Source organism: Oncorhynchus nerka, linkage group LG13 (assembly GCF_034236695.1).
Source record: "Oncorhynchus nerka isolate Pitt River linkage group LG13, Oner_Uvic_2.0, whole genome shotgun sequence".
Lineage (NCBI taxonomy): Eukaryota > Metazoa > Chordata > Actinopteri > Salmoniformes > Salmonidae > Oncorhynchus > Oncorhynchus nerka.
In genome coordinates this window covers 35,339,963-35,360,450 of record NC_088408.1, presented here as the reverse complement: position 1 = coordinate 35,360,450, position 20,488 = coordinate 35,339,963, and the positions used below count along the sequence as shown (strand labels likewise).

At 42.9% G+C, this 20,488-nt stretch overlaps 1 protein-coding gene across 3 annotated transcripts in view; it reads left to right on the top strand.

Moving 5' to 3' along the window:
* Nucleotides 1–2,504: 2,504 nt before the first annotated feature.
* LOC115139442 (protein FAM184A-like) overlaps nucleotides 2,505–20,488 on the top strand; it is a 154,565-nt gene continuing 136,581 nt past the window's right edge. For all 3 annotated transcript variants that reach the window (XM_029676816.2, XM_065026360.1, XM_065026361.1), the window contains exons 1-2: nucleotides 2,505–2,844; nucleotides 3,080–3,284. In XM_029676816.2, the coding sequence (XP_029532676.1) occupies nucleotides 3,105–3,284 (180 nt within the window). In that variant the 5' untranslated portion in view covers nucleotides 2,505–2,844; nucleotides 3,080–3,104. The remainder of the gene's footprint in view (nucleotides 2,845–3,079; nucleotides 3,285–20,488) is intronic.

Sequence of the window (20,488 nt, the reverse complement as noted above, 5' to 3'; positions counted from 1 at the left end):
CAATTGAGATGTACAAACTATAGCATAATCCATCATTTCGATTTAGACAATGAGCGAGCTAGGACGGACATAGTCAATATAACTATTTGTTCAGCACTTTTGACATGTACAGCGACAGAATTCAGAACATTCTTACAGTATTCTCCCTGTACACCAAGTGAGAACTGTAGGACAAATAAAGGGTCCGTAGGAGAAAAAAAAGGGGCATATAATCAGAAAATGAAAGCTCTTACAATATTTGATGATTACATTTCTCTAAAACAGGCTATAGGCTACATGTGCACCACCAAGTCAGAACAGTAAGTGAAATTAAGAGGGGAAAAGCGATCAAATGATTAGGGTGAGGCACATGGGCTACTAACAGCTTACTACACAACATACACTTTCTTAGCTACAGTATACATATCTCCCTGGCATGTTACATCATTTATGCAGCAGCATACAATACATTTATGGACTCACAGTGTTGTGCTGTGCTCACTTGAACAGGAAGGTGGGGTGGCGGTCCTTTGCGGGCAAACTTTGTCATCAAACTTTGTCACCAAAGTCTGACATTTTCTGGATTTATGGTGCTTTCAAGACAACTGGGAACTCAGAAAAAAACAAGGTTTCATCATGATGACGTCAGTGATCTTCAGGTCGGAGCTCAAGAAAGAGGCCAGAGTTCCTGACTTACAATTCTGAGTTGGATGACAGTCTAAGCCAACCCTGTCTGTTTTTCAACATAGTTACGCACACGTCGGTTTTATTGCTAAACAACCAACCCATCTAAACTCAGCAAAAAAAGATATGTTCTCTCACTGTCAACTGCGTTTATTTTCAGCAAACTTAACATGTGTAAATATTTGTAGGAACATAACAAGATTCAAAACTTATTTTCCCAGTCGGAGCTTGTTTTTTTTCCCAATTTCCCAGTTGTCTTGAACTCACTGAAGTCAGATTTCCCAGTTCTGAGTTTCCAGTTGTTTTGAGTGCGGAAGAAGTCGTGCTGGATTGACAGCATGGCCAATTGTTGAATGTTTATCCTTTTAGGCTTGGAAAAGAGACCCTTAAACCCAGACTTGGACCACACACCCACTCCACTGAATAACAGGCAAAAAATTGCTTTGCAACGCTTGCAGTTAGCCACTGATTCCTTCTAAACCACTCATTGTTGAATTTGCAACTTCCAACTTGTTGTGTAATGTTTGTCTCCAATGGCCGATGAGCACCGATACGTTTTATCTATCATTTCTCTTCATATGACAAGAATTGAAAAGGATTTCACAGTAGATTGTCGACTTGATTCATGATGATGACTACTTGTCTACCTTTCAAGCTAAGATTTTGAAAGTATGATGTTGACAGGATCAGTCCAGTAAAAGCTAATGTAGATATAACTTGAGTTTACACCATTTTATCTGTGGCCAATGACCTTGAGCCTTCTTGGATGGACACTTCTAATGTAACTCAACAGCATCTTCAAGGGGTTCGAATTTTTCGAACTCTACCCTTAGATTTGGCGGTAATGTCGTGTCCCCATGAGTGACAGAATGATGAGCCAATCACGACGCAACTAGAGAACATTACCAACTCCTGCACTCCGTATTTTCCTCTGGCTGCCCCAGCACCATAGAAAGCAATGAGCCAGGCTGAAACACCTGCATTTTGGAGCTGCCTTACTCAATAAAGCAAAAAAAGAGACCAAGTTTGTATGCAGCTTTATATGTATTTTTTAAAACATTGTTTGCAAACTGAAATGTGACATGTATTAATACCAAAATAACATGCAAAACAGACACCTGCCCCACCTGCCCTGAATGACGGGTCGTCACTGTACAGTATATAATCCAATCTTGATGATGTGTCAGATATTTGAATCAGCTGTGTAGCGCTAGAGCAAAAAACTAAACATGCTCTAAGGTCGGGCCCCAGAACAGAGTTAGGGAAACCCTGCTTTAGATAAGGCTAACGTGTGTTTGCTCTGTCTTGGCCGCAAGCATAAGAGAAATATAGAGTATATAAGAGTATAAGAAATCAGACAGAAGAATCAGAATTAGAGGAAGGACTATGAACTGAACTGTGGTTTGAGTGGGATCTTCAATCTGCTTCAGGATTATCTTCCTATGTGCAGGGATTTAAGACCAGCGCAGTAGAAATGTTCCAAAAGGTGCTCCAGGCATGCAGACAGCAAGCAGGATCGATGACCAGCTTTGTCCTCCTCACACACACACATCCCATGAATGTGTTCTTGCAACATGCACAAACGGGCTACACACACACACACACACACACACACACACACATGCAAACAAACATTCAACAATATTTGTTGAATGTTTTGATTAACACTCTATTGAAATGTAGTGCACGTGTCACCTGACTCTGATCCCATCGCAGCTATACCCCCCCCAAAATCAGCGCATCATTGAAAGCGATGGGAGAGAGTGAAAACGAACGGAACTGACGTCATTGACAGTAACGTAAACTGTTGAAGTCATCCTTGGTAACAGAGTCTTCAGCAATACAGCAACCACTCTGTCTGTCAGAGAGCAAAACACACACACACACACACACAAGAGCTGATACAAGCTAGCTATGCATTGAAGAAACCCCTTTACGGACCGGCTTTCTCCGGTGCAAAATACCGGGTTCAACGTGAGTAACATCAATTCAACAAGATTTTCATTTGAGCAAATACCCGTGCCATGGTGACTCCTTGCTTGTCAAATACAAAGCGAAGAATTTCAAGAATTTGAGTGGTCAAAGGAACGCTACTGCCACACTTAACGTTAGCTGACGTTGGCTAGCTAATGCTGAGGACCCCTTCATGAAACACACGGCAACATTTCTTTGATGAAGACGGTAGGCAGTGTTAATTGCGTTTTGCTGTACTAGATTTTCATGTGTTATTAAAACGTTATGCTAACAGCAACTGTATTGCATTTGTTTTGACCTGCAGAAAATGACAGACATTGATATTATCAAGCAGTATGTCTTGATGTATTTTTATTTTACGGATTTGAGGAGAAAGATCCTGTTGCGGGGGAACCTGCTTTGACCTTTGTGCTATTGTCATTGATACATCACATTCTTCTAGTAACAACATTTGAAGGATCGTGAAGATGGCGACTGGAGCGGGTTGGCAGCAATACTACAGCCCTGCAGCTGGCAATCCATCGTCCGGAGCAGGGAAATATAATTCTGGCTCATCATCTACAATGTCTTACCAGTCGGGCATCACCATGGAATATACCCAAGATCTGCACCTCAAAATGAGCAAGAAAATAGCACAGCTGACAAAGGTAAGGATTGTTACTGTTATAGATACTCGAGTACCAATGGACCGGTCTTTAATCAGGTGCTGTGATGCCGCTGCACTTGTCAAGGCTCGGGTGCTGAGGAGGTATCCCAGTCCTCTCATCCGTTATCAGCGAATCTTTGATTATATAAAACGCAAAATGTCACAATTATTTTATATATAGCTAGGAATTATTCAGTTCTTACATAATGATATGCCTAGTTTGGTCATATGTATGCAATAATAACATTGAACACGGAACGTTATTACAGTAGTACTCACATAATCTTGCACTAGTGCTAAATAATAATACATTTTAACCCTCGGTGATGACAGCTGTTTATACCACCAGCTGAAATAAATTGATAGTGTGAGGGCCATTTTCAAATTAAGAACATTTAATTGTTACCCATTTTAATATAACCTATGTTTTTCAACAAGGTAATTTAGGAAGCAGGGTATTCCATCCCAGCCTGGTCTCATTGACTACACAAAACATAGTAAATTGTAATCCCGGACACTCAAATTAGTATATGTTACGATTGGTATGGTTACATAAAACAGATGGTTACTTAACCCTTTTAGCATACCCATCCTCTAACCCTAACCTTAACCCTTTTAGCTAACCCTTCCCCTAACCCTAACCTTAACCCTTTAACCTAACTCCTACACTTAACCCTAACCCTAAACCCTAGCCTAGCTAACATTAGCCAGCTAGAAGGAAAGAAATTCCACAAATTAATTTTTAACAAGGCACACCTGTTAATTGAAATGCATTCCAGGTGACTATCTCATGAAGCTGGTTGAGAGAATGCCAAGAACGTGCAAAGCTGTCATCAAGGCAAAGGGTGGCTGCTTTGAAGAATCTCAAATATAAAATATATTTTTAGTTGTTTAATACTTTTTGTTTACTACATGATTCCATATGTGTTATTTCATAGTTTTGATCTATTCGCCAGTATTCTACAATGTAGAAAATATAAAAAATAAAGAAAAACCCTTAAATGAGTAGGTGTGTCCAAACTTTTGACTGGTACTGTAATATGAATTGTAATTCGTACGATATCATAAGAAATGGGTGATGTACATCCGCAAATTAATACATACCATATCATACTAAATGTAGTGTCGAGGATTTACTTATAGAATTATACAATTATACAAAATTTACTTATAGAATTATACAAAATGTTCTGAGACCAGGTTGCCCATCCACACTAGGAGCAAGATCCATTGAAGTAAAGATGAGAGATAGTGGTTCCATATTAGCCTATAGACGAGTTGGCTGAAAAAGTCACAAAAATGATGCACGCGCAATGTTACCAGAAGGAGGTATGCATTGTTATAATTCTGAACGTCAGATAGTTAGCAACAATTCACAGAAGCTGCCTTGTGGGGAATCGTAGGTGGCTCGTTTCAGCTCGTTGTATCTAAAATTCGCCTAGCTAGCTAACCAACAACTGTATCGATGTATTTGAGAGACAACAAGTGCTCACTGTGCAAATGTATTTATTTTTTCATTAAACATTTGGAGACTAAATATAGTTTACATGTTGTGAACAGTCTAAGCCAACCCTGTATTTTTTTCAACATAGCTACTCACACGTCGGTTTTGTTGCTAAACAACCAACCCATCTAAACTAAAAAAAAAAAGATACCTTCTCTCACTGTCGACTGCGTTTATTTTCAGCAAACTTAACATGTGTAAATATTTGTAGGAACATAACAAGATTCAACAACTTAGACATAAACTGAACAAGTTCCACAGACATGTGACTAACAGAAATGGAATGATGTGTCCCTGAACAAAGGGTGGGTCAAAATCAAAAGTAACAGTCAGTATCTGGTGTGGCCACCAGCTGCATTAAGTACCGCAGTGCATCTCCTCCTCATGGACTGCACCAGATTTGCCAGTTCTTGCTGTGAGATGTTACCACACTCTTCCACCAAGGCACCTGCAAGTTCCCCGACATTTCTGGGGGGAATTGCCCTAGCCCTCACCCTCTGATCCAACAGGTCCCAGATGTGCTCAGTATGGCCACCAATGCCACCAGCCATACGAGCAGTATGCTGTTTATCGTTCATTGAACAAGCATGGGAAACAGTGTTTAAACCCTTTACAATGAAGATCTATGAAGTATCTTTGAAAGACAGGGTCCTGAAAAAGGGACATTTCTTTTTTTGCTGAGTTTATAACCTGACCTCATATGGGCTATTAACCCTTTAAAGTGGGCACAGCCTTTCCTTGTTGCAGGGTTTCACATTTCACTACATTATATGTGAGTTAGTTAGCTAAAGCACAAGGCAGACTGGGCCACCAGGCTAGTATTTGCATACTCTAACCTTGCGGTTTTCAATATGACAACCAATTCAAAGGCATGGTCATACAAGAAGGAGCAATACAACTGTTGCATCCTACTTCCAACTAACCCAAACAGGGTGTGGCCATGTTGTTGTGTTTCGGAGACCCCAACAGCCCCTCTGTGCAACATCTGTTAAGAAACGTCATTTCTTGTTCCACCCTGTCAAACAGACACAGACTTCATCTGATTGAAGACTAAGTGGTAAGTGTCCTCTTGTCCAGGTCATAACTCAGTCGGAACATTGAAGTAGTGGACATGGTCTGAAAGGGATACATTTAACCTGTCCTACAGATGGCAGCTCCATTGTCTGTCGCTGATGCTCTAGTCTGGTGAAAACATTGTCTCCTATTCCTTGCAGTAAGGTCCTGATTCATAGTGTTTGCAGTGTCATTCAGAGTAGGTCGACACTACAGTATTTTGCAGTTCATCGAGATGCAAGACATTCATTTTTCTCAGCCTTACAGCACAGTAGTACATGTTTGTTTCTATCTCTCACCTGACTACTCTTAAGTGATGGAGCAAATAACATTTGGATGCAAGGAAGTTTCAAACTGAGGAGACCTATTTTAGCCGACTGTATTTATCTATTTGAAAAGCAACCTAATGTCAATGTGGTTTATATTTCTGTACAATATTATAAGACTCACTTCATTGGTCAGTTTACATCAGATATTGTGTCAGATCGCTTGAATAAAATCCATTCTGTAAAATTATTTATTTTCTTGTATGACTGTATTTTACTGTCTGTTTCATTTTGATAGAGGATGGCTGTCAGGACTGTAAGTAGGCTATTGCTCCCATAGCAACCAGTTCATTATAATTCAAGACAATGTCATGAAGGTGTAAAGATGCATATTTCTCTGAAGTAACTGGCCTTGACCAATCCTTTGTCCTTAGCTTTGCTAATGAGTCCGGTAATGCCTTTATAGACAAAAGCACCTGAAAACGTGTAACGGCTTTCTACTGGTGAAGGAGAGTCGGACCAAACTGCAGCGTGTAGATTTCGATCCATGTTTAATAAAACAACTTAACACGAATCAACACACAAACTCAACAAAACAATAAACGAAACGAAAACCGAAAACAGCCTATACATGTGTCTACAAACCTCTAACAAGGACATCAAGACACACAGGACAATCACCCACAATACAACCAAAGAATATGGCTGCCTAAATATGGTTCCCAATCAGAGACAACGGTAAACACCTGCCTCTGATTGAGAACCACTTCAGACAGCCATAGACTCTCCCAGAACACCCCACTAAGCTACAATCCCACTAAGATACACACCACATACAAAAACCCATGTCACACCCTGGCCTGACCAAAACATAAAGAAAAACACAAAATACTTCGACCAGGGCGTGACAAAACGGAATATTATGGAGACCTATATTTTATTACTATGTACCCATAACATTGTTCCAAGGGGAAACAGGGTACTATGTGCAAAGCAGTCTCATTTTATAGGTTAATATAAGTACTGAGCTGATCAACCGAGTTGGATCTAGCTGTAGGCTCTCAAATCTTTCCACCTGAATAGTCAAACTACAACAATATAGGTTAGGCCAACACAGTACAGTTAAACTCTGTTTCCTCATTGATGTAGATCATGTAATATATTATGTTACTAATAAGTATGTGGTACACTACATGGCCAAGAGTATGTGGACACCCCTTGAAATTAGTGTGGGATGTGATGGTCGACGAGTAGGCGTCTACATACTTTTGGTAGTGTATAGTGTATCTTGACGATTCAGATTCCCACATAAGTTCAACAAGACTGCCTTTACAGAATGATCTGGACCCAAGCACTGCCCAGTTAACCTGGCCACTGGCGCATGTTTCACTTTGGTTTCATTCCACCTCTGATTTAGCTCTAGCTCGCTCCCAGCACCATGTTTACCTCTGCAATGGAGCGGGCTGCTCTGTGTAAAGTGATGACAGCACTTGAAGGAATGTGTTTCTCCCTGCCGTGCCAGGTGGTCCCGTCCATCCCCTCTCCCCAGTGAATCTCTCTCTATAGAGAGATCACTCAGAGGATGTGCTCAGACTGCTGTGATGTGTTAATACCCTTGCCAGAGAGGGGAATATAGTGCACTGCAACGTTTGCATGTGTTGTGCCATAATCCAGGGGTTAGAAGTTATTTGATTTCTCTGATTTATCAGATGGCAGGCTGGGCCATGCTGGAGAGCAGATGGCTACGGCCCTGGGCTCCAGGGCTTAGTTCCAATAGGTAGTGGGACTGGGAGGAACCTTAACAATATGTTATTTTAGAAAACCGCTTCAGCCTTATCTGGTGGACCTCGGATAGGGACTGAAATGGCACTACAGGCTTAACAGAAAACGCTTACTCTGCCAACGTTAACACTACAGTACATGTATGTGGTTAGCAAACGTACTGCAAGAATTCAAACAAAGTTGTGCTGCAGAGGGCTTACAAGACAGGAAGTCTGAAAACTCATTCTTTGTTAGCAAATGTGTAATTTATGGAGAGAATATCTAGGCTAGAACTCGTCAAGACAGGGAATTATTTTATCTTGTGGTGAGGAAAAATGCTTGTTCTTTGAGAACACAAATTGTCCATGACTTTACCTGGAGGCACTGGGGATATTGAAAATTATTTAAATTATTCTCCCAGAAGGATTAGAGAGAGGGAGAAATCAAATGAACAAACTGTCAAGATTGAACCCTGCTGTTGAAAAAGGCAGGAGTTGTTATTAACCTTGGCAGGATGCTCTTGGCTGATTGTCACAATCCCACGTCAGATTTCATTAAGATACTCTCGCACCCCATGGCACACCCTTATCACAGGAAATATGATTAAAGTTCTCTCTGATACACCACTGACTGTGTGATGCAATCTGTGGTAAATGGTCACTGCCATACTGTACATGCTCATCTGTCGTCTGCCAGAACACACCTCTGTGGTGACAATAATGCAGGGTTTAGCCTGGAAAGTTCTGGAAAGTGTCTCTGAAGGTGCTTCTAGCTCCAATTGTTCCACCTCAAGTGTATTCTAGAGACAGGCAGGAGTGAAGCCGAGGAAACAATACCATTCTGGCCAATGTGTGTAAAAGTAACCTATGCATTTCTAATGAAATATCCCCAAGCATTTGACAAGGCTATTTAAGCTGGCTGGCTGTTTGTTGTTAGGGGACCGTACTGTACTGAGTTTCTACAGGAATGTGAGGAAACACCCCAGAACAAACACATGGGGGAACCTAGACAGGTGGAGATTAGAGAGGGCAGGTTGGAGGTGTCAGGTGGGTGTTTCACAGGAAAGCCACGACTAATGACAGCACAGGTCTTAACATGACTGACTGGTGGCTGCGTCACAAAACGCGTGCTTCCCCGTGCGTTATTAAACCTTACATTTCCACCCGACCAGCTCGGGCTCACAGCGAGTTAAGACTCACCGCTGATAATCTGCGTGTGTGCTGCTCACTGACTGCCCATCCATGCATGATGTTGCCATGGCCCTGTTCAGAGATGTCATGCAGTATGACAAGGATAAGATGTCATCATAGACATTAAAACCAGTAGATGGTGATAGTGCTGACGTCATCCACGCATTCCTATGAAAAACTCCCGATGGCGCATGAAGCTGGAAGTATTTGAATTTGAAACACGCCATGTTGCTCAATGGGGCTGAATGGCAACAAAATCGCTATGGATCATGGTGAAAGAGGCCATAACTAGCAAAAGATCATGGTCGATGGATCACTATTTAATTATATCCACATTTTCCACCATAATTTGCAAATTAATTCATTAAAAATCGTACAATGTGATTTCCTGGATTTTTTTCCCTCATTTTGTCTGTCATAGTTGAAGTGTACCTATGATGAAAATTACAGGCCTCTCTCATCTTTTTAAGTGGGAGAACTTGCACAATTGGTGGCTGACTAAATACTTTTTTGCCCCGCTGTATTTCATTTTTTTTCAAGTCGAACGCCATTTTAATCATGAGAATCTCCTCTTTCTAATTATGTAAGCCTGGGCAGCTAGCTCGGTTGTCATCAAACGCTAGCCCCAAAATACTTTTTGCCCTTGGAATGCTGAGCTCCCCCAATTGTTTTCCTATGGAGAGGAATACCGGGCTATTTCACCAAATATCTCATTGTGTATATTTAGTTTTTTTCAAGTCGGGTTTAACTGGTGTGAAATGGCTAGCTAGTTAGCGGGGTGCGCGCTAACAGTGTTTCAATTGTTGACGTCACTCGCTCTGAGACCTTGAAGTAGTTGTTCCCCTTGCTTTGCGAGGGTGCGGCTTTTGTGGTGTGATGGGTAACAATGCTTCGAGGGTGGCTGTTGTCTATGTGTGCAGAGGGTCTCTGGTTCGAGGCCAGGTAGGGGCGAGGAGAGGGACGGAAGCAAAACTGTTACACAGGCACCATTTTAATCAGGAGTATTCTCCTCTTTGTAATTATGTAAGTCTGGGCAGCGAGCTCGTTTGTCATCGATCGCTAGACCAGAAATAGTCCTAAATTAAAAATGTTCCCCTACTTTTTCATTAGGCAGACAAGCACACCATCGATGTGCGGATGTTTACTTTCTACACAAGTAGTTTTTTTCCAGTTTCGTCTGACGACCAGATTGTAGTGGTAAAATAAAAAGGGATACATTTTTTATGGAATTCTAAGCATGACTCCAGTCAAAACAGGCTCTGCGAAAGTTCGATTCCATTTATTTGCTATGGGCGCTAGTGTTCCAGTTTAGCCAACGTTCTTAAGCCGTTTTTTAGCCTTGGGTGAATTTTGACTCATTCTATTGTCCAGTCTATAGATAGCCAGAGCAAATTCACGAAAGCACACGAATGTCCATTGAGAAAGCACAACGACTATACCATTTAGCTAAGCTAAGAATGACAGAGAATAATCAAGTCAATAAACGTTGGGTAGTTAGATAGCCTGTAGTTAATATACTGGCAAGTTTGATGTATAACTACTAACGTTACGTAGCTAGCTAGCTAGCTAGCTAACATACCGGTACATACTGCTGTAATGATATGCTATGTGGTTCGTAAGGACAGCGTAGCTAACAAATTGTCAGCCATCATAACGTGTAAGGTAACTTATTTGAAAAGTCATTACTTTATTACATTGAGTATCAAGCTACCCCTTGGTCGTTAGGGCAAATTTGGTCTGTGATAGGAGGGGGGTTTTTCACATCTAGCTTGGCTATTAGATATTCTTTAGTAAAGGTTGAATAGTCTATTGTTCAGCTATTAGCCTCTCTCCCCAATTTGCACTCGTCTGCAGTTATGTTTTGATGTGAGAGAGGAAGCCAGTCCCATCATCGCCACCTCACCCACTCTTAAGATAACCTTCAGGCCAGCTGGGGGCCCAAGGCTGGTTAGGAGACACTGCAATTGTGATGAACTGAGAGAATATTAGGGTAGCACTGTAATTCATTAATCATATGCTGTCTGCCGCTGTTCTTACCTATTTCCCTTTCTGTCTTCTACCCCTCTCTCCCCACCTCGTCTTTCTTTCTCGTTTTATAATGCACACCATATGTGCATTGAAGTACAGATTGAACTTGTATTTATAATATTACAATTATCATAATTTTAATGCACTTATTATGTATTTATAACACCTGGATAATTAACTTATTTCAATAAAGCATTTCACATTCTCCACTGGTTGAAATTAAGTATCTTATTGAAATACTATCCTGTGTCCTCAGATTAATGCAGATGAAGGGAGTTAGATATGCATAGTTCTTTTTCTGTATATATGAATTAATAATCAATCATGTTTCTAGTTTTTTGCATAGTTACAATGTGTAATCATTGATGTCCCAGGAGCAGTAAACACTGTTGAAGTGTATAATTGTAATACATACAGTACATGTAGACACAGCATCATTCAAATAAATTTGATATGACTGAAAAATAATGTCTCAAATAAACATCCATAGGCATACAGTTATTTTTATCCTCCACTACACAATAAGCAAGTAAATAGTTAGCTATGTTACTTCAGCTGCATTGCAAGGCAAGCTTACACAATTGTATATTCAATTTGCAGTAAATGCTTTAGCTAGCTAGATTCTTTACATCCACTGTTTCACAAGACAGCAGCCTAGTTTGCTGGTTTTCTCAGGAATCCCTAAAACATTAAACAACAGGAATGACAAATTCATTCTCCCAACACTAGCTAGTCAGATAACTTGCTAAATAGCGATTTTTGTCAATTAACTTTATGACAAAAAAATATTGGTCTCTACATTAACTAACATATTCCTCTCAATTGTACATTTTGTCAGCCATCTTCACCCAGGGACGGGTGGCTCGCGTCAAAATTTGTCATTAGAACCACTCGATATGATTGGTCATATAAAAACCTTGGGACCAAATGCATAATGAGTACTCTAACTCCCCCTTGTGGTGGTCTGAAGCAGTGAAGCTGGGTATCCCTAAGTCCCGCGGTGCAAGCTCGCAACTTTTAAAGGAGGAACCACTGTACTTATGTAATCAAGATATATTAGTGTTTTAAGTTTTGTAATTTTCTTTACAAATGTAAGAATGTTTCTTCCACTTTAACATTAGAGTATTTTGTGTAGATTGTTGGCAAAAAAAAAATACAATTAAATCTATTTTAATCCCACTTTGTACCAGACCAAAATGTGGGAAAAGTCTATGGGTGTGAATACTTTCCTGCTTTCTAGGGACACTGGGAGCCTGGATGTCATACTATCTAATGATCTCCTCCCCCCCACCTCGAAAGACTTCAAAGCAAACGTTGTTGGTTCAGGCTGATGGACTCCTCAACACTAAAGTTGGATGATGGCCTCTCCAACACAACCTCTCCCTCAACGTGAGCAAGACAGAGGAGATGTTCGTGGACTACAGGAAAAGGAGGACCGAATACATCCCCATTCACATCAACTGGTCTGTAGTGGAGTGGGTTGAGAGTTTTCAATTTTTTTTAACCTTTATTTAACTTGGCAAGTCAATTAAGAAATTATTATTTACAATGACAGCCTAGGAACAGTGGGTTAACTGCCTTGTTCAGAGGCAGAACAACATATTTGTACTTTGTCAGCTCAGGGATTCAATCTAGCAACCTTTTGGTTACTGGCCCAATGCTCTAACCACTAGGCTACCTGCCTAAGGAGATGAACGTGGACTACAGGAAAAGGAGGCCCGAGCACGCCCCTATTCCTCATCGACGGGGCTGTAGTGGAGCAGGTTGAAAGCTTCAAGTTCCTTGGTGTCCACATCAGCAACAAACTATGATGGTCCAAACAAACCAAGACAGTCGTGACAACACCTTTTCCCCCACAGGAGACTGAAAATATTTGGCATGGGTCTCCAGATCCTCAAAAGGTTTTACTGCGGCAACCGCTCGGCATCCGACCATAAGGCGCAACAGAAGGTAGTGCGTATGGCCCAGTACATCACTGGGGCCAAGCTTCCTGCCATCCAGGACCTATATACTAGGCGGTGTCAGAGGAAAGCCCAAAAAATTGTCAAAGACTCCAGTCACCCAAGTCATAGACTGCTCTCTCTGCTACCGTACGGCAAGAGGTATAGTATACGCCAATTCTAGGTCCATAAGGCTCCTTAACAGCTTCAATTAATCAAATGGCCACCTGGACTATTTACCCCCCCTTGATGTTACACTGCTACTACTCACTGTTTATTATCTATGCATAGTCACTTTACCCCTACCTACAAATTACCTCGACTAACCTGTACCCCCGCAAATTGACTAGGCACCGGTACCCCCTGTATGTAGCCCCCTGTATTGTTATTTTATTGTTACTTTTTATAAAAACATTTTTATTTTAGTTATTTAGTAAATATTTTCTTAACTCTATTTATTGAACTGCATTGTTGGTTAAGGGCTTGTAAGTAAGCATTTCACGGTAAGGTCTACTACACCTGTTGTATTCGGCACATGTGACAAATAAGATTTGATTTGATTTAGTAAAGTAAATAAATAAATCTGTTGACAGAGGAATTTCATGGTCATTAGTTCATATTTCACTCTGTATTTCATGTCCTGCTGGTTTGGGAGAAGTACACTGCTCAAAAAATAAAGGGAACACTTAAACAACACAATGTAACTCCAAGTCAATCACACTTCTGTGAAATCAAACTGTCCACTTAGGAAGCAACACTGATTGACAATACATTTCACATGCTGTTGTGCAAATGGAATAGACAACAGGTGGAAATTATAGGCAATTAGCAAGACACCCCCAATAAAGGAGTGGTTCTGCAGGTGGTGACCACAGACCACTTCTCAGTTCCTATGCTTCCTGGCTGATGTTTTGGTCACTTTTGAATGCTGGCGGTGCTTTCACTCTAGTGGTAGCATGAGATGGAGTGGCTCAGGTAGCATGAGACGGAGTGGCTCAGGTAGTGCAGCTCATCCAGGATGGCACATCAATGCGAGCTGTGGCAAGAAGGTTTGCTGTGTCTGTCAGCGTAGTGTCCAGAGGATGGAGGCACTACCAGGAGACAGGCCAGTACATCAGGAGAAGTGGAGGAGGCCGTAGGAGGGCAACAACCCAGCAGCAGGACCGCTACCGCAGCCTTTGTGCAAGGAGGAGCAGGAGGAGCACTGCCAGAGCCCTGCAAAATGACCTCCAGCAGGCCACAAATGTGCATGTGTCTGCTCAAACGGTCAGAAACAGACTCCGTGAGGATGGTATGAGGGCCCGACATCCAACATGTGGGGGTTGTGCTTACAGCCCAACACCGCCAGAGAACACCAAGATTGGCAAATTCGCCACTGGCGCCCTGTGCTCTTCACAGATGAAAGCAGGTTCACACTGAGCACGTGACAGACGTGACAGTCTGGAGACGCCGTGGAGAACGTTCTGCTGCCTGCAACATCCTCCAGCATGACCGGTTTGGCGGTGGGTCAGTCATGGTGTGGGGTGGCATTTCTTTGGGGGGCCGCACAGCCCTCCATGTGCTCGCCAGAGGTAGCCTGACTGCTATTAGGTACCGAGATGAGATCCTCAGACCCCTTGTGAGACCATATGCTGGTGCGGTTGGCCCTGGGTTCATCCTAATGCAAGACAATGCTAGACCTCAAGTGGCTGGAGTGTGTCAGCAGTTTCTGCAAGAGGAAGGCATTGATGCTATGGACTGGCCCGCCCGTTCCCAGACCTGAATCCAATTGAGCACATCTGGGACATCATGTTTCGCTCCATCCACCACAGACTGTTCAGGTGTTGGCGGATGCTTTAGTCCAGGTCTGGGAGGAGATCCCTCAGGAGACCATCTGCCACCTCATCAGGAGCATGCCCAGGCATTGTAGGGAAGTCATACAGGCATGTGGAGGCCACACACAACTGAGCCTCATTTTGACTTGTTTTAAGGACATTACATCAATGTTGGATCAGCCTGTAGTGTGGTTTTCCACTTTAATTTTGAGTGTGACTCCAAATCCAGACCTCCATGGGTTAATAAATTTGATTTCCATTGATAATTTTTGTGTGGTTTTGTTGTCAGCACATTAAACTATGTCAAGAAAAAAGTATTTAATAAGAATATTTCATTCATTCAGATCTAGGATGTGTTATTTTAGTGTTCACTTTATTTTTTTGAGCAGTGTATGATGCCCCATCCTCTCACATGCAATGGTCTTTGGTCTACAATGCTCATTGTTTTTCTATTGGCCTCACATTGTCCCATGTGATGCATTAATTTGGTTTATTGTCTCTTGCACATTGTCTCCCCACGGTATTGTCAGAGATCACACCCTGCGGGTTGGCTTCTCAAGCATCCTCCTCTCACAGACACACTCTCTCACACGTACGTATTAGTGTCACGCTTTTCTGCCGGTTTCAACACTTTGGCCTGTGTGTGCTTATATATGCTGTATGTTTGTGTGCACACACACTCAAATACACACAAACATACAGCTTATAACAGCACACACAGCCATAATACATCCTGCTCCTACAAGGAAGGTAGGGAGAGCATTAGCTTGTGAAACTAGATAACCTAAATAAATCAATATTCTAACTGGTGGAAGAACTACAGGCCAGAGTGTACAGCTCCTGCTCTATCATGGTTAAAGAGAGATGATGCTGTATGCATTAGTAAGCCTGGTGGAAGGGGCTAGGGTCAGGGGCCTTTCCCCAAGGACCCCCGGAGGGCCCTCCGCTATCACAGCCCAATCTGTGCCTCTCTCTGCCTCACTTCTCTGCCTCAACCCCCTGTGAAGGGACTGTGTGCCATTATTAACACCAAAAACATGAACAGAAGAGGGCCAAGAGATAAAGGAATCCACTACCCTGTCCATCATAAAAATCAAATAAAAACTAGATTTTCTGATTCCCAGGATAGAGGACCCCCCCCCCCCCCCTTTTCTTCTTCATCATTGTCAAAGGGAGTACAGTCAGATCTAGCCTACTCTTGGTGCACCTGATTTCATCAGCCTGTAGCTGGCTGTGCAGTGCAGGACCTAGGACCCAAGGATAGGTTGCTTTTCCTTTTGCATTTATCAGAGGAGCCCTGCCTTAGTGCTGACAGGCCGACTCACCAGCGCCCACGACTTGGCGGCTGCAGAAATGTTCCAATTAAGATGACAGAGAGCCGATATGACTTGGCCTTTCGCATCAGAGGGCGGCAAGTTAATAGCGGTTGACTCTAGAACCCCTCCACCTGCGGTCCATAAGAGGGGAGGTGTGGGGTGAGGAATGAGCTGCAGTAAGAGGAGGACTGCTGGCTCTGGTTGGCTTGGATGAGAGGAGAAGAGTGGAGCGGCTAGGCCAGACTTTTCTTTTAAGGCCCAGTAAATGGCTGCCACATTAACATGCCGAGTCGGTGCAGTCTGAAGTGGGCTGCCTGTCGGGCTGTGGGCTGCCGAGGTGGCCAGCTCAGTCATCCAGGTGCTGTAAAGTGAATCATATCAGTGAAAAACAGACTGGCTGGGGTCAGGACCTGGCCTACCATGCGTACTGGAAGACAATACTGGAGGCACTGTGTCTGAGTCTAGCTGTCTCATATCTCCCTGAATTCTCTTTTTCGCTGTTCTTCAAGCTTCGCGCTCTCTCCCTCCCACTGGTTCTGTTGTTCTTTTTGTTTGGGTCAGGGCGATGTTAGTTGGCTGCTCCACAGAGTTAACGGCTGCTCTAGACATCTGTCTGAACAAAATGAAGAGAAGCACTGTCAATACATCTGAACAAAATGAAGAGAAGCACTGTCAATACAGATTGCAGCTTCCAGAGGTTTCGTCACTTTGGGTGTGTGTGTATGTTGGCCACTCTTTGTCCTCTGCTCTGACTCATTGGTTTTCCCAATGACTCAGCCGACTCAGCAAGAGCTATCAGCTGCTTCACGCTATCACATAATGTACAATCAATGTTAAGATGCTTTCAACTCAACCACCATCCAATTCTTCACTCACAGAGCCACAGGCGGATCTGATGTATAGAACAGTGGTTACCAACCTTTTCCGTTCCGGGGACCACCAAATCACCGTCAAAAGCTCGAGGACCACTATTTGCGGAGTCGCAGAATATTTTTAGTCAAATTGTCCATTTTAGCAGTGAATGTAACAAATTAAAGGCCTATATTATTGTCAATGGTGTGCGTACTGGGAGCGGAGTCAGGTGCAGGAGAGCAGAGAGTTATTTAGGCAGGAGTGTCACGCGGGACTAGGTGGGTGAGGAAGGAAGGAATCAGGCGCAGAGAGTTCCACTGGGAAAAGGTGCACTTTAATGCGGCACAAAGAATAACAAGCCCAAAACACAGGGCGCGGACCATAATGTGGACCACCCAAAACACAGGGTGCCAGGTCCAGAAACACGAACACCTCTACCTAACGCACACACGTAACATAAATACAATCCCACACAAAACAAGGGTGGGTACACGTACTTTAACTTCTTCGATATAGGGGGCGCTCTTTTAATTTTTGGATAAAAAAACGTTCCCGTTTTAAACAAGATATTTTGTCACGAAAAGATGCTCGACTATGCATATAATTGACAGCTTTGGAAAGAAAACACTCTGACGTTTCCAAAACTGCAAAGATATTATCTGTGAGTGCCACAGAACTGATGCTACAGGCGAAACCAAGATGAAATTTCAAACAGGAAATGCCCCAGATTTTGAAGGCGCTGTGTTCCAATGTCTCCTTATATGGCTGTGAATGCGCCAGGAATGAGCTTACACTTTCTGTCGTTTCCCCAAGGTGTCTGCAGCATTGTGACGTATTTGTAGGCATATCATTGGAAGATTGACCATAAGAGACTACATTTACCAGGTGCTCGCTTGGTGTCCTCCGTCAAAATTATTGCGTAATCTCCAGCTGCGTGTATTTTTCCATTTGCTTCAGAGGAGAAACCAAACTGCCACGAATGATTTATCATCGAATAGATATGTGAAAAACACCTTGAGGATTGATTCTAAACAACGTTTGCCATGTTTCTGTCGATATTATGGAGTTAATTTGGAAAAAAGTTTGGCGTTGTAATGACTGAATTTTCGGGTTTTTTTCTTAGCCAAACGTGATGAACAAAACGGAGCGATTTCTCCTACACAAATAATCTTTTTGGAAAAACTGACAATTTGCTATCTAACTGAGAGTCTCCTCATTGAAAACATCCGAAGTTCTTCAAAGGTAAATGATTTTATTTGAATGCTTTTCTTGTTTTTGTGAAAATGTTGCCTGCTGAATGCTAGGCTTAATGCTATGCTAGCTATCAATACTCTTACACAAATGCTTGTGTAGCTATGGTTGAAAAGCATATTTTGAACATCTGAGATGACAGTGTTGTTAACCTCTTGCTTCTACTCGGGACGCTTGCGTCCCAACTAGAGCTCTGGAAATGCAAATGCGCTACGCTAAATGCTAATAGTATTAGTTAAAACTCAAACGTTCATTAAAATACACATGCAGGGTATTGAATTAAAGCTACACTCGTTGTGAATCCAGGCAACAAGTCAGATTTTTAAAATGCTTTTCGGCGAAAGCATGAGAAGCTATTATCTGATAGCATGTAACACCACAAAAGACCCGCAGGGGACGTAAACAAAATAATTAGCATATTCGGCGCTACACAAAAACCGCACAATAAAATAGAAAACATTCATTACCTTTGACCATCTTCTTTGTTGGCACTCCTAGATGTCCCATAAACACTATTGGGTCTTTTTTTCGATTAAATCGGTCCATATATAGCCTAGATATCGTTATATGTAGACTGTGTGATCAACGAAAAAAACAGCGTTTCAAAACGTAACGTAATTTTTAAAAATTCAAAAAGTCGACGATAAACTTTCACAAAACACTTCGAAATACTTTTGTAATGCAACTTTAGGTATTAGTAAACGTTAATAAGCGATCAAATTAATCACAAGACGAAGTATCTTCTATAGCTGTCCGTCTGGAAAAATGTCCGGCTAGAAACTCAACCAAAATATCCGGTCCTAGACCTGAAGAAATGCGCTGCCTTGCATGTGTTTGACCAAGAAACAACTCGTAGGCAAATGACAAGACTCTATACACCGTGTGGAAGCTGTAGGTACTGCAACCTCAGCTCATTAATTGTGGTTCACCTTTATCAATGGGTTCAAGTAGCGCAGCAATATATTTTTCCATTTTCAGTGATCAGTTTTTCCTGCGCTTTCCGATGAAACGCACGTTATGTTATAGCCACAGCCGTGATTTAACCAGTTTTATAAACGTCTGAGTGTTTTCTATCCACACATACTAATCATATGCAAATACTATATTCCTGGCATGAGTAGCAGGGCGCTGAAATGTTGCGCGATTTTTAACAGAATGTTCAAAAAAGTAGAGGGTAGAAGCAAGAGGTTAACAAAAGGCTAAGCTTGTGAGTGAATATATTTCTTTCATTTAATTTGCGATTTTCATGAATAGTTAACGTTGCGTTTTGGTAATGAGCTTGAGGCTATGATTACGCTCCCGGATACGGGATTGCTCGACACAAGAAGTTAAATAAGGAAGCCCATTAAGCACATACAACACATACAACAGGACACAGGTGAAACTAATAAGACAAAACAAACAGACAACGAAAAAGGAACAGGCAGGGGAGCCAACTTCGGCGGAAGTCGTGACAGTACCCCCCCCTGACGCGCGGCTCCCGCAGCGCGCCACCACCGGCCTCGAGGGTGACCCGGAAGGCAAGGCGCCGGGCGATCCGGGTGGAAGCGGTGGAAGTCTCTCAGGAGAGAAGGATCCAAAATGTCCCCCACCAGTACCCAGCACCTCTCCTCCGGACCGTACCCCTCCCAGTCCACGAGGTACTGTAGGCCCTTCCCCCGGGGTCTCGAGTCCAGAATGCCACGTACTGTGTATGCCGGGGACCCCTTGATGTCCAGAGGGGGCGGAGGAGAGGAGAGACACATGAAACGAGGGGTTAATACAATAATACCTAGGAAGTTGTAACCTGTAACACACCTAATTTATTTTCCTCAGGACTTTAAATGGCCCCACACACTGCGGCCCCAGCTTCCGGCAGGGCAGGCGGAGGGGCACTGGTCAGGTGCTGGTCAGCGCTCCTCTTCTGCCGTTCCCCCGCTAGTCTTAGCGACTCCTGGACGGCTTTCCAGGCAATATGACCGCAGAAACCTGCCCACATTCTGGTTTACGCGCTCCACCAGTATCGCCCTCTAGGACTCCGCACTGTCCTTTCGATGCCAGGATGACCCCAGGAGGGTAGAGTATGAGCCCAACGGATAAGTTTATCCCGGACCCCCCTCGCCACGTACTGAGCCCCTGCTGGACACTGAGGGGGGGCCGGCTCTAACCGTGAGGCCCTCTCTATCTCCGCGTCCACCTCCCATACTACCGGTGCCACGAGACATGAAGGAGGAATGATGGGAGTCGGCTC